At 44.2% G+C, this 13700-nt stretch overlaps 1 protein-coding gene across 1 annotated transcript in view; it reads right to left on the bottom strand.

Annotated features, from left to right (window-relative positions):
• Positions 1 to 13700, bottom strand: part of LOC106896143 (exocyst complex component 4-like) — a gene marked incomplete at its 3' end in the record, with an annotated part of 163483 nt that overhangs the window by 68488 nt on the left and 81295 nt on the right. The window contains exon 6 of the mRNA XM_014955883.1: positions 8896 to 9139. Within this exon, the coding sequence (XP_014811369.1) occupies positions 8896 to 9139 (244 nt within the window). The remainder of the gene's footprint in view (positions 1 to 8895; positions 9140 to 13700) is intronic.

Genomic DNA, 13700 nt, shown 5'->3' with positions numbered 1-13700 from the left:
ACGTTTCTTAAATACCTCCAGGGATGGTGACTCCACCCCCTCCCTGGACAGGCTGTTCCAGTGCCTGACCACTCTCTCAGTAAAGTAATTCTTTCTAATATCTAATCTAAATCTCCCTTGCCCCAACTTCAGACCATTTCCTCTGGTCTTGTCGTTTGTCCTTTGGGAGAAGAGGCCAACACCTGCCTCTCTACAACCTCCTTTCAGGTAGTTGTAGAGGGCAATGAGGTCTCCCCTCAGCCTCCTCTTTCCAAACTAATCACGCCTAGTTCCCTCAGCCTCTCCTCATAGGACTTGTTCTCCAGACCCCTCACCAGCTTGGTGGCTCTCCTCTGGACATGCTCCAGCACTTCAATGTCTTTCCTGTAGTGAGGGGCCCAAAACTGAACACAGTCTCACAGGAAAGTTCTTCCTCGTGTTGAGATGGAATTTCCTGCGTTCAAGTTTGTGCCCATTTCCTCTTCTCCTGTCGCTTGGCACCACTGAGAAAAGTTTGACCCCATTTTCTTGCCACCCACCCTTTAGATATTGCTCAGCATTGATGAGATCCCCTCTCAGTCTTCTCCAGACTAAACAGCCCCAGGTCTCTCAGCCCTTCCCCATCAGAGAGACGCTCCAGTCCCCTCATCACCTGTGTAGCCTCCGCTGGACTCTCAGCAGTTCCCTGTCCTCCTTGAACTCAGGGGCCCAGAAGAACCATGATGTCACAGCCCCTGTTTTGTGACAGATGCTGCGTGCAAGGCGGGAGGTCACCCAGCTTCAAACCCTCTCTAGAGGCTTCAGGTGACCAACGTCAGCTGTCACCAGCTCAGGTTGGGTACCTAAATCCTTCTGAGGATCTTCCTTCTCACTCCCTCCTCTATCTCAAGAGTTGCTTAATTATAACGTGTTCTCTTTGGGGCTACAGGAAAGACAAAACCATCAGTAACTACCCAGTAACTACACTTTGGTCCCATGATATTAGAGACCAATTTAAGTTCTCAGATAGAGCTCCAGAGAGGGAGAGAGACAACCTGCTCTTCCCATCAGAAGAAAATAAGCGTCTCAAGTTAATAAAAGTTGACCTAACCATGCAAACAGAACACAGGATATTCATTTTAAATTATGAAATTAGCATTATGGCAGGTTTTAAACAACACAAAAGATCAGAAACCGAACCTCATCAACTTCAAGGTTTCACTTACTCTATGGAAGATGCTACAGCGTAACCTCATCTAAATCACTACACTTCACCTGCTCCTACGGCTTCCTTACTGCCCAATTATTGTAATTAACATACCTTTGCAAAGTCCTAAATATTTTGTGATAAGGCAATGACTCAACACGGTTTTTTCATTATTTGAGAAAAGAAAAATTGTGGTGGAGTTCACTGCCGTTTAATGAGCAATTCAAGTACACGCGTAACCCCAACAAAATGTGAGGATCACACTTCCCAAATCCATATGTTTGGCACTTCTAGCTCTGACAGACAGGCTCCATCACATGTCACTGCAGCAGCTTAGGAGTTCCCACACGCTTCCTGTGCCTCCCCAGCAGAAGTTGTCGTCCCCAGAGCAGGACAGAAGAGCTACAGCAGAATTTCCTTCACCACCACACTTCAGTCTCCTGCGTTAGTTAAATACATGTCATATTAAAAATAAAGATGTGTTTATGAGTTGTGGAATCATAGAATTGTCTGGGTTGGAAAGGACCTTTCAGATCATCAAGTCCAACCATCAACCCAACACTGACAAAAACCCACCACTAACCCATGTCCCTCAGCACCACGTCTGCCCAGCTTTTAAATCCCTCCAGGGATGGTGACTCCACCACTTCCCTGGGCAGCCTCTTCCAAGGCTTGACAACCCCTCCAGTGAAGAAATGTTTCCCAATATCCATCCTAAACCTCCCCTGGTGCAACTTGAGGCTGTTTCCTCTTGTCCTATCATGGCTTACTTGGGAGAAGAGACCAACTTTGACCTTGCTAGCCCCTCCTTTCAGGGAGTTGTAGCTGCTCTGGTGAGACCTCACCTGGAGTATTGTGTGCAGGTCTGGAGCCCTCAATATAAGAAGGACATGGACCTGATGGAGAGGGTCCAGAGGAGGGCCACAAGGATGATCAGGGGGATGGAGCACCTCTGCTACGAGGACAGGCTGAGGGAGCTGGGGTTGTTCAGCCTGGAGAAGAGGAGGCTCCGGGGAGACCTAATAGCAGCCTTCCAGTACCTGAAGGGAGCCTACAGGAAGGCTGGGGAGAGCCTGTTTAGAAAGGCCTGCAGTGACAGGACGAGGGGCAATGGCTTCAAGCTGGAGGGGAACAGATTTAGACTGGAGATGAGGAGAGGGTTCTTCACTGTGAGGGTGGTGGAGCACTGGAACAGGTTGCCCAGGGAGGTGGTTGAGGCCCCTTCCCTGGAGATATTCAAGGGAAGGCTCGACGAGGCCCTGGGCAACCTGGTCTAGTTGGGGGTGTCCCTGCTGACTGCGGGGGGTCGGACTAGATGACCTTTGGAGGTCCCTTCTGTCCTGGGCAATTCTATGATTCTATGATTCTATGATTATTATTGCCATACCTTTAGTGACTATAGAATTAAGACATATTTAAGCAATCCAAAAGAAACTGGTGCATATATCAATTTTCTTCCCATTTAAGGACAGGAATAAATGCCTCAAGAAAAGCGTTGTTGGTACTAAGAGAAAACACTGCTTTTTCACAGGTCTTTACGAACTTAAGATCCTGGTAGGGCATAAAAAGACGAAGTGGAAGAAAAGCCATTCTCTTCCATTTAGGATTTGCATAAAGCTTCATAAAGGTCCTCCTTCCCTACCTCCTGTCAGCCAAGCACCAGTGCTACCAATTAAGGAGCCAGGACAACGTTGAGGTGAAGCTGCCTCAAAACCACCCTCCATCACTGTTAAGTGAGTATTTTCTCCAACCCACGCTAGGACACGGGAGAGGAAACTAGTGCTTTGACAGCCCCCAAGAGACATATAGAACTTCTCCCAGCAAGAGACAGAGGGGCAGCCAGGGCAAGTGGCTCGTCGGCCAAGAGCCAGGCAAAAATAGGAGGAGAACCAGCTGTAAAACGATTTGGAGAGAGGAGGAATGTCATTTCAGGGGAACATACAAACAGCCTGGGTTGAAATCACAAAAAAGAGAACGTTATGGGAGCAAATTAATTATATGCCACTGAGAAAATCTGTCAGTGCCAGCCCAACTTCTGCTAACACCCCATTACTAATGAAAATTTAATTACCCGTACACCTCCTTGGTGCCCCAGGAAAGTACAATTTCGTAAAACTGAACTAACTGGGTATTCTGACAAGTTCAGTTTTATTATCCCTAGGTGAGCCTGACCTCACATTAACAACTCCTTTATGGAGCCATTACTAAAATAGTATCACACCGAACAGAATTATTTGGTTTTAAATCCCAACGTCTTCCCATTCTCATGTGATAGACCGACAGACGTGACATCTCTCCCATCCACCTTCTTCGGTGGTGCTAAGTACCTCCCCATCACATTTTCCATTCTCAACCACATCCTATTTCCACATCTCCCTCTTTTTGAATTAGTCAGCACCACTTATCTTAATTTTTCTTTTCTCTAAAAGTCTTCTAAATCTGTCAGGTCAGTTTTGAAACAAGGTGACCCAGGAAGAGACACAGACACAGTCGGTGTCAGGCAGCCAACAAGACAAAACAGCATAAAATAATATGGCCTAGATTTTATGCATTCGGGGTTGCAGAACTGGGTGACCTACACACAACACGTACCGGGAATGACAGGAGACTGGTTTAGGCAATTTGTCAAAGCAATCTCATAACCCCTTCCTGGAGAAATATGGTAAATATGTGGAGAGATGGTGACACACACCCAGAAGCGCCTCCTCTTCTCCAGGCAATGACGGAGAATGAAGTGATGCAGAGTGACTGCTGGCACCTGATTGAGGGCCCTAATGACAATTCATGCATTTTAGTAGCAATAACGTCCTTTGTCTGCTCAGAGTGTTAGTGTGTATATATTTTTTGCATTTATTTTAAAGCCTCGAGATGAGGGAAAAAAAGCCAGAAGCGTGTTATGGACAAATACGGAAAAGCGCATTGAATCCACTCAATAGGATTTAGTAGCAAAATTCTCAATACACTTCCTCTTCTTGGGTGATTTTCATCCCTTGTCCCATCCCTGGAGGGGTTCAAGGCCAGGTTGGAGGGGGCTTGGAGCAACCTGGTCTGGTGGGAGGTGTCCCTGCCCAGGGCAGGGGGTTGGAACTGGATGATCTTTAAGGTTCCTTCCAACACGAACCGTTCTATGATTCAATGAGAAGGAAAGCCATGGCAATGCATCCCTACCAAAATCTTGGCCCATAAATGTGGCCCTCAAGTAGGCATATGTCCAGATTATTATTATTATTCTGAATTCAACGGCCTTCCATAATTCAGAAGAGAGCCACAGGTCCGTTAAGATCTAGCAGTACTTCAAGCTAAAGCAACATGGCCTCTTCTATACGATACCTTGTCCTCCACAACCCAAGATATATATTTCTAAACATGCAGATATTAAGCATGCTCTAATAAGCCTCTCATTAAGGATAAGACAACAGCAATTGTTTATTTTAGTCCTTTTTCATCAACTTGTTCCAAACAAAGATATCTAAAAATTTTAGAGCTTACCTAGACTTTGAAAAAAGGGCAGCTGTGACTAGGTGAGACTCAAACAGTTTTCAAAATTATCTTCCACCAGTGACAGGGAACAACTAGGAACCTATTACTGCCATTTATGGGGTTTTACTATCTTCGTATCATTCTCATTTCATGAGGGTAAGTAAAGACCCTCATGAAATATAAACCCTCATTAGTAAAGAGGGTTTCTATTCAAAGCAAAGTATCTGTCAGCCAAAGATGTTCCTAAGTCCCTTATGCTACGTGACTGCATCCATGTTGCATTTTTAGGAAACCTAAAGATCAGTTGTATTATGGGTCCATGTAAGTCTGGTTTCTGTAACCCTACTGGTGAAAGAACATTATCTGAAGGTCCTTAGCCAAGCTAGTGTCATCTTCAGTGCATGAGCCCTTCTAATTCCACACCAACTCTCTACTCAAATAGACCAAGTGCTCACATCAAAGGACAACACGCCCATGACCGAATGGGCCACACATTATCCACTTTGTCATCACTGCTCGCTCTCATGGACATGCTTATGAAGATGCCTGATGCAAGCTTAGAGGAGCTATGGGTCTTCTACATGAGAAAATAGACCTCATGAAGCTCTGAAGAGCTAATCCAAGAGCCCACTGCCTGTAGATCTATGAGGAGAGCACCCACAGAGGTGTAAAGGACACCATTACTTGATGTTAAAAATTTGGGGGCAATTCATAATTGTTCTATGTACAAATGTAAAAAGTGGTGGCACAAGTCAATATGGAAAAGCCTGTAGAATCACAGAATTGTTTCGGTTGGAGAAGACCTTTAAGATCATCAAGTCCAACCGTTAACCCAGCACTGCTAAAACCACCACTAAATCACGTCTCTCAGCACCACACCTATGTGTCTTTTAGATACCTCCAGGGATGCAAGGAGGCAAAAGGCAATCAAATTATGAAATTATCAAATCAAAACTAAGCCAAATGCAAGGTCAGTGTCTGATCTCTTCAGACCCAGTGACTGTACAGATGTACAACTTTTCTGGCCAGGCTCTAAAAGTTATTTCTCTTTCGTACAATAAAAGGGCTCAACGTAATTTTTATATTAGGTCCCAAAAAGAATTACACCAGACCCTCCACAAGCAGATTATCAGCTCCATCCTCAAGTGCAGGGAAACGCCACCCTTTTCATCTGGCTTGTATTAGAAATAGTGTGACCAGCAGAAGTAGGGAGGTGATTGTCCCCCTGTACTCAGCACTGGTGAGGCCACACCTCGAGTATTGTGTCCAGTTTTGGGCACCTCAATACAAGAGAGATCTCGAGGTGCTGGAGCGAGTGCAGAGGAGGGCAACGAAACTAGTGAAGGGCCTGGAAGACAAATCATATGAAGAGCGACTGAAGGAGCTGGGGCTGTTCAGTATGAGGAAGAGGAGGCTGAGGGGAGACCTCATCACTCTCTACAACTACTTGAAAGGACACTGTAGAGAGGCTGGGGCTGGTCTCTTCTCACAGGTAATTAACAATAGAACGAGAGGGAACGGCTTCAAGCTCCAACAGGGTAGGGTTAGATTGAACATTAGGAAGGAATTTTTCACAGAAAGAGTGGTCTGCCCAGGGAGGCTGGTGGAGTCACCATCCCTGGATGTGTTTAAGGGACGTTTAGATGGGGTACTGAGGGATATGGTGTAGGGGAGGACTTTGTAGAGTAGGGGAGATGGTTGGACTCGATGATCCCAAGGGTCTCTTCCAACCTCAATGATTCTATGATTCTATTCTATGAAAAAAAAAATAAAAATAAGAGCCAACCATTGAGAGCCACCGCACAGCGGTGAAGCTGAATAGAGACACGGAGCTCGGTGACTGAGACGAAGAGGCATCCAAGTGTGACTGGTTTTAAGGTGAACTGAAAAACATTTTACTCACCGAATCCTAAGGTCAAGCCAACACCAGGGCTGACAGCCTAATGAATAGTTAAGCAGTTTCAGGCGCTGCATCGTGCTCAAATTTGGAGTCTTACGGAGCTCTCTTGAAATAGGAGGACCTTGTTGTTCAGATTTATTTTTTTCTTGACAGCAGGGAAGTCACTTAGTTTTGATTTAAAACTGTAGCTAATTTAAGGGGCGGCATACCTTTCCATACTATAATTTATTCTTTTCACTATAAATGAATTCACCTGCTTGATGTAAACTTCCCACGTGATTTAGGTTTAGAATCAGTTCTAATTATCTCCTTATTCACCAAGAATTCATGACACATTCCATAGCTATAGAACATGAGATTCTTAAAGGCTCACAAACTACTGTTAAATACCTGCCAAAATCCATAACACTTCTTTGTACCTTACCCAAACCTCTGGGCAGGTTGATGTCATTAAAATATGATCTGATCAAATTTATCGATTTTAATGGACAATTAGTAGCCAATGAATCTCTCAAGACTGATTAATAAAACAAGGATCGAGTGTATGTTAAGCTCCATCTCTGCATCAGAAACTAAAATTCTGCTTTCTGACCCACCCAAAAAGCTTGTCATAATTTCACCAAGTTATCAATACTGGAATTCTATCATTTCTTCAAAATATAATTGTTTCCACAGCAATGATAATTACAGGAATTAAAAAAAAAAAAAAAGAAGTCTTTATCAAGTTAAAGTTTTTCTTGGGAGTGATTTTCCGCTACAAATGTCACATATAATGAAGACACGAATTTTTGTTTTAATTTTTCTTTTCTGCCATTAATTCCCATTTGGACAGTGATCATTAAAACGTGCAGTATCACAAATTAGCATTTCAGCTAGAAGTGAGAGCCAGTCCTTACGGAGTCCTATTTTCCAAAGAACAGCTCTAGTGAATCCTGAAGAACAGCAGACACATAGTTCTCGGTTGGCTTTAATGCAAATGGGGCTGCAAGCCAATTAGAAACGTGGCCATTTATTTACTGATATAATTAGTTCCATATATGATTTCAAAGATTTGCACCTGCATCAGCTTAATTGGACTCTGCTACAAATAAATAACTGAGCTGAAACTTCTCAAGTCATATTAGAGAGGAACTTGGGAAGCTCTTTGGTGTGAAGCCGTGATTCAGTGCAACACAAGAAAATAGTATTTGTTTTGGCACCAGGTTTTCTTTACACCACACAGCCCAGCAACCTGAGACAGCATTACAGGCCAATCTGGTGTCAAGATGCTTAAAAAGAAAGGTCGGGTTAAAAATAAAATAAAAACCAAGTGCTTAACATTATGAACCCCTTGCTAATTAAATAATGTGCTCCCAGAAACACCACACAGCCCAGCAATCTGAGACAGCATTACAGGCCAATCTGGTGTCAAGATGCTTAAAAAGAAAGGTCGGGTTAAAAATAAAATAAAAACCAAGTGCTTAACATTATGCACCCTTTACTAGTTAAATAATGTGCTTCCAGAAGCCTTCCAGTCCCTAAATGGGGCTACAGGAGGGATGGGGAGGGACTCTTGATCAGGAAGGGGAGCCATAGGATGAGGGAGAATGGTTTTAAACTCAAAGAGAGGAGATTTAGATGAGATCTCAGGAAGAAATTCTTTGCTGTGAGAGTGGTGAGAGCCTGGCCCAGGTTGCCCAGAGAAGCTGTGGCTGCCCCATCCCTGGAGGGGTTCAAGGCCAGGTTGGAGGGGGCTTGGAGCAACCTGGTCTGGTGGGAGGTGTCCCTGCCCAGGGCAGGGGGTTGGAACTGAATGATCTTTAAAGTCCCTTCCAACCTAAACCATTCTATGATTCTACAATTCCACCCTCAAAACAGCATTTCAAACATCTGTTTAGTCAAAACATTGTCTTCTAGAGCCAAGCACAAAAGGGAGCATCTCCCTTTCCCACATCTTTATAAGAGCAGCAAAATGCCTCCCCTTTCTGAACACATTTCTTCAATTCCCAAGCCTTTTGGGTGCTCAAGACACACCAGTGAGACACAGGTTTTTCAAAAAAATTTTACCATTTCATAGAATCATAGAATCATAGAACGGTTTGGGTTGGAAGGGACCTCAAAGATCATTGAGTTCCAATCCCCCTGTTCTTCCTGAGATCTAATCTGAATCTTTTTTCTTCCAATTTAAAACTGTTTCCCCTAAGAATTTTAGATCTTTGCTACTGCAAAATCTCTGCTGCAGAGATTTCAGATCTCTGCTACTGCAAAAATGTTATTGTGATTCCTTCCAATTGAAATTAAGAGATACGACACCCTTCTCCAGACATTTTTTTTGGCAGCAATCAAGGTTCAGTGGTTGAAATATCCTTACCTGGGCTGATTTTCCTGAGACAGGTTCTCCCCTCTCTGGTAACCATTGTCTGCCACCTGGGTCGTAGATCGCTTCACGATCTGCTTGAGCTCTTGTTCTAAGCGATCCTGGATGGCTTTCACCGTCTCAGGGATCTTCTTCAGCTTGGCCAGCCCTTTGATGAGGATGCCCATGAAGACAGCGCTGTTCTCCTCTGGATCCAGTTCCGTATCATCTTTCATTTCCAGAAGGCTTGTTTCTCGCACTGGAATAGATCGGAAAAGGCTTAATTCAAGATTTAAACTATTAAAACCAACACTTAGTACTGGATAGAAATAGCATATGAACCCCTTTGCCTTCAGAGAACTCCCACCACTTTGAGCAACCAAGGAATAAACCAGAAAACCAGCAACATTCAGATTTTGGGGGGAAACAGTGGATATAGTTAGGTTGACGGTTGGACAAGATGATCTTTAAGGTCCCTTCCAACCTAGAAGATTCTGTGATTCTGAATAAACAGAAAACCACCAACACTCAGATTTTGGGGGGAAACAGTGGATACTTATATTTCCTTGAGGGGTTCCCTATACATAAACACAACACTCCACACATTTGATTTACTTAGAAACAGAGACCATGGTGTAAGCTGCATGTTGGTTAGGAATCAGAGTGCAATTAAGATTATCCATAAACGAGAAGGTATCATAGCTCTACAAATCCCCCACGTGTGTTTCAAGGAGCTAAAATCCCAAAATTTCTAACCCAGCTGTTTTCCTTCCCTATACTCTTCACGAGAGAGGAATTTTCATTATAAACATTAACAAGCTTAAAAGATTTCAGAGGAATTGGGCAAAGTTTACAGGGACAAAGTGAATGATTGTTGGATATCCAATTTTGCTTTATTACATCTGCCAAGGGGTTGATGAAGTTACTCAAATCTTTTCACAAGGCTTCCAGAAAGAAAAAAAGGAGAGGAATTAGAGAGGATGCTGTGGATACAGAGCTCCTGAAGTAACAGGGATGGCACAGGGAGAAATTCTGTTGCTAAGCGACAAGGAAGAGAAAGACACGAGGTACTACGCTTGTTTTAAGTACGTTCATTAATCAACATTTCTTAATTTACAGATAACACCCAGCAACAACAAAAGGACGTCTCCGTTAAAGACCGGCTGAAACATTTAATAAATATATTCAAACACTTATGTGAATAAACGTCTTCAGGGCAAAAATCAACTAAAGCATCTTGGAAAGTCTACAGGCAGGCTCGGTGACAGCCGGGGTGGCAGCACGGGGACAAATGGCACTAAAGGATACATCTGAAGCTGTGCCATCCACCAAACCATACCCATAACATGGAGAAATTAAAATCTAAAAGCTGCTTCATCTTACTGGGACTGAACTCCGGTAGGGCTGGTGGATGACAGATGACTCCCATGGCTTCTACCGCTCAACAGACTTTTCTTACTGAAATCAAAATTTATCCAAGAATCCGAATAAATGTCAAAATATCCATCAGAAGGATTTAAATGATGTGGCAGAAACGAAAAATGGCACCTCGTGAGTAGCAGGCAGCCCTGTAGCTGTCTAAAGCTATGACACTCTGAACACAGGAGCATCAGCACGGCACCAGTTAGCGCAAGATCAAGAAAACAATGTTGGAGCTGGGCCAAAGGAGGACATGGAGATGATCCAAGTGCTGGAGCTCCTCTGCTGGGAGGACAAGCTGAGAGAGTTGGAGGGGTTCAGCCTGGAGAAGAGAAGGCTCCGGGGAGACCTTCGAGCCCCTTCCAGTCCCTCAAGGGGCTCCAGGAGAGATGGGGAGGGACTCTTGATCAAGGAGGGGAGCCATAGGAGGAGGGGGAAGGGTTTGACACTGAAAGAGGGGAGATGGAGATGAGACATTAGGAAGAACTTCTTTGCTGTGAGGGTGGTGAGACCCTGGAACAGGTTGGCCAGAGAAGCTGTGGCTGCCCCATCTCTGGAGGGGTTCAAGGCAAGGTTGGAGGGGGCTTTGAGCAACCTGCTCTAGTGGGAGGTGTCCCTGCCCAGGGCAGGGGGATGGAACTGGGTGATCTTTAAGGTCCATTCCAACCCAAACCATTCCATAATTCTTTGAACTCCAGCTCAAACCAAACTCACCGTTCAACCACTCTCACGTTTCAACCTGGAGCAGCAGCAACGCTCCCAGGTGAGACGGAGGTGAGAATGGGTCCTGTGAGGTCATCACACATCACAACAGAGAATGAAATCACTTTTCAGGTAATCAACATCAGCAAGATCAGTGCTTTTTTCCTCTCTAACACACAATTTAATTCAATTATTTTTTAGGCAGGTTCTGGGGCAAACAATTAGAAACCTGTCCTGGTTTGAGTGACACAGGACTAACTTCTAACGCTGGGGAAAACTGCACTTTTAGAAGACTCTAGTGACCCAATTCTGAATAGAGGAGGGGGAAGGGTTTGACACTGAAAGAGGGGAGATGGAGATGAGACATTAGGAAGAACTTCTTTGCTGTGAGGGTGGTGAGACCCTGGAACAGGTTGGCCAGAGAAGCTGTGGCTGCCCCATCTCTGGAGGGGTTCAAGGCAAGGTTGGAGGGGGCTTTGAGCAACCTGCTCTAGTGGGAGGTGTCCCTGCCCAGGGCAGGGGGATGGAACTGGGTGATCTTTAAGGTCCATTCCAACCCAAACCATTCCATAATTCTTTGAACTCCAGCTCAAACCAAACTCACCATTCAACCACTCTCATATTTCAACCTCCCAGGTGAGACTGAGGTCAGAATGGGTTCCAAATCACTTTTCAGGTAATCAACATCAGCAAGATCAGTGCTTTTTTCCTCTCTAACACACAATTTAATTCAATTATTTTTTAGGCAGGTTCTGGGGCAAACAATTAGAAACCTGTCCTGGTTTGAGTGACACAGGACTAACTTCTAACGCTGGGGAAAACTGCACTTTTAGAAGACTCTAGTGACCCAATTCTGAATATATTTACTTTATAGCCAGCTATGATGTGTAGGATTCAAGGTCTCAGTGTTTTTGAGCTCTCCAGGTGCAGGGATGAGGATCGAGACCCGGGCACTTGACCCAAGCTGACAGCTGCATTATTTCATACCACGGACATCACATTCAATATAAATTAGAAAGTTTGCTGAAAAGTTTCTCTCTCTCCCTTGATGGCTGGGATCCTGAGAGCTTCTTGCCCCAGTGCCAGACCCCTGAGCCCTTCCCTTCCTCCCAAAGCCACAGCACTTGTGGTGTCCCACATTGGCTGTCCCTGCTGGGAGCACACAGCTTCCTGTGATGGAATAGGCTGGGGATGGTCCTGGTGTATTTTATGTTACTATCAGGATTAATTGTGATAATTGGTTGGACTCAATGATCTCAAAGGTCCCTTCCAATCATGAATATTCTGTGATTCTGTGAATACTAGTTCTTTATTATTGTTGTTAATTATTTAGTCTCATCCTTATAAATCTGTTCATATTTCAACACTCAACGTTTCCTTGTTTTCCCCTATTCCTTTTCCCGGGTGGGGAGGGATCACCGGGTGATAGAATAATTGTCTAAATGACAATAAATTCTTAAGGGTTTTCTCAAACCACAACAAACCCTGAATATATTTACTTTATAGCCAGCTATGATGTGTAGGATTCAAGGTCTCAGTGTTTTTGAGCTCTCCAGGTGCAGGGATGAGGATCGAGACCCGGGTGTAGGATTCAAGGTCTCAGTGTTTTCAAGCTCTCCAGGTGCAGGGATGAGGATCAAGACCCGGACACTTGACCCAAGCTGACAGCTGCATTATTTCATACCATGGACATCACATTCAATATAAATTAGAAAGTTTGCTGAAAAGTTTCTCTCTCTCCCTTGATGGCTGGGATCCTGAGAGCTTCTTGCCCCAGTGCCAGACCCCTGAGCCCTTCCCTTCCTCCCAAAGCCACAGCACTTGTGGTGTCCCACATTGGCTGTCCCTGCTGGGAGCACACAGCTTCCTGTGATGGAATAGGCTGGGGATGGTCCTGGTGTATTTTATGTTACTATCAGGATTAATTGTGATAATTGGTTGGACTCAATGATCTCAAAGGTCCCTTCCAATCATGAATATTCTGTGATTCTGTGAATACTAGTTCTTTATTATTGTTGTTAATTATTTAGTCTCATCCTTATAAATCTGTTCATATTTCAACACTCAACGTTTCCTTGTTTTCCCCTATTCCTTTTCCCGGGTGGGGAGGGATCACCGGGTGATAGAATAATTGTCTAAATGACAATAAATTCTTAAGGGTTTTCTCAAACCACAACAAACCCCAGAACGCGTTAATTAAAAAAAAAAAAGAAAGAAAAAAAGAGCAAAAATAGAGGAGATAATTCAAACACCCACAAGCAATAATGCCAGTTTGAAGTTAAAAACTGGACACACACGTATTTCTGCTCAAAACTCTGCTCTGTCACACCCCTTTCACCCCAGGAGGCTGCCAAGCACTTTGTGAGCCGCGTCCATGCTCTATCCCCTTCGTTAGTGCTACTTGCTATTCTCAAAAAAAAAAAAAAGACCCTCCACAGCACGTCAGGCACAAACACAAAACGAGCTTTTTGGAACAAGAGCCAGTTTGAAGTTAAAAACTGGACACACACATATTTCTGCTCAAAACTCTCCTCTGTCACAGCCCTTTCACCTCAGGAGGCTGCCAAGCACTTTGTGAGCCACATCCGTGCTCTACCTCCTTTGTTAAAGTTACTTGTTATTCTCAAAAAAAAAAAAAAAAAACCCCCCATAGCACACAAAATGAACTCTTTGGAACAAGAACTTGGGAAAAAGACAAC

The sequence above is a fragment of the Calidris pugnax genome, unplaced genomic scaffold (assembly GCF_001431845.1).
Source record: "Calidris pugnax isolate Ruff unplaced genomic scaffold, ASM143184v1 scaffold235, whole genome shotgun sequence".
Taxonomy (NCBI): domain Eukaryota; kingdom Metazoa; phylum Chordata; class Aves; order Charadriiformes; family Scolopacidae; genus Calidris; species Calidris pugnax.
Note: the sequence above shows the minus strand (reverse complement) of the source record. Positions and strands in the feature narration are given on the sequence as shown.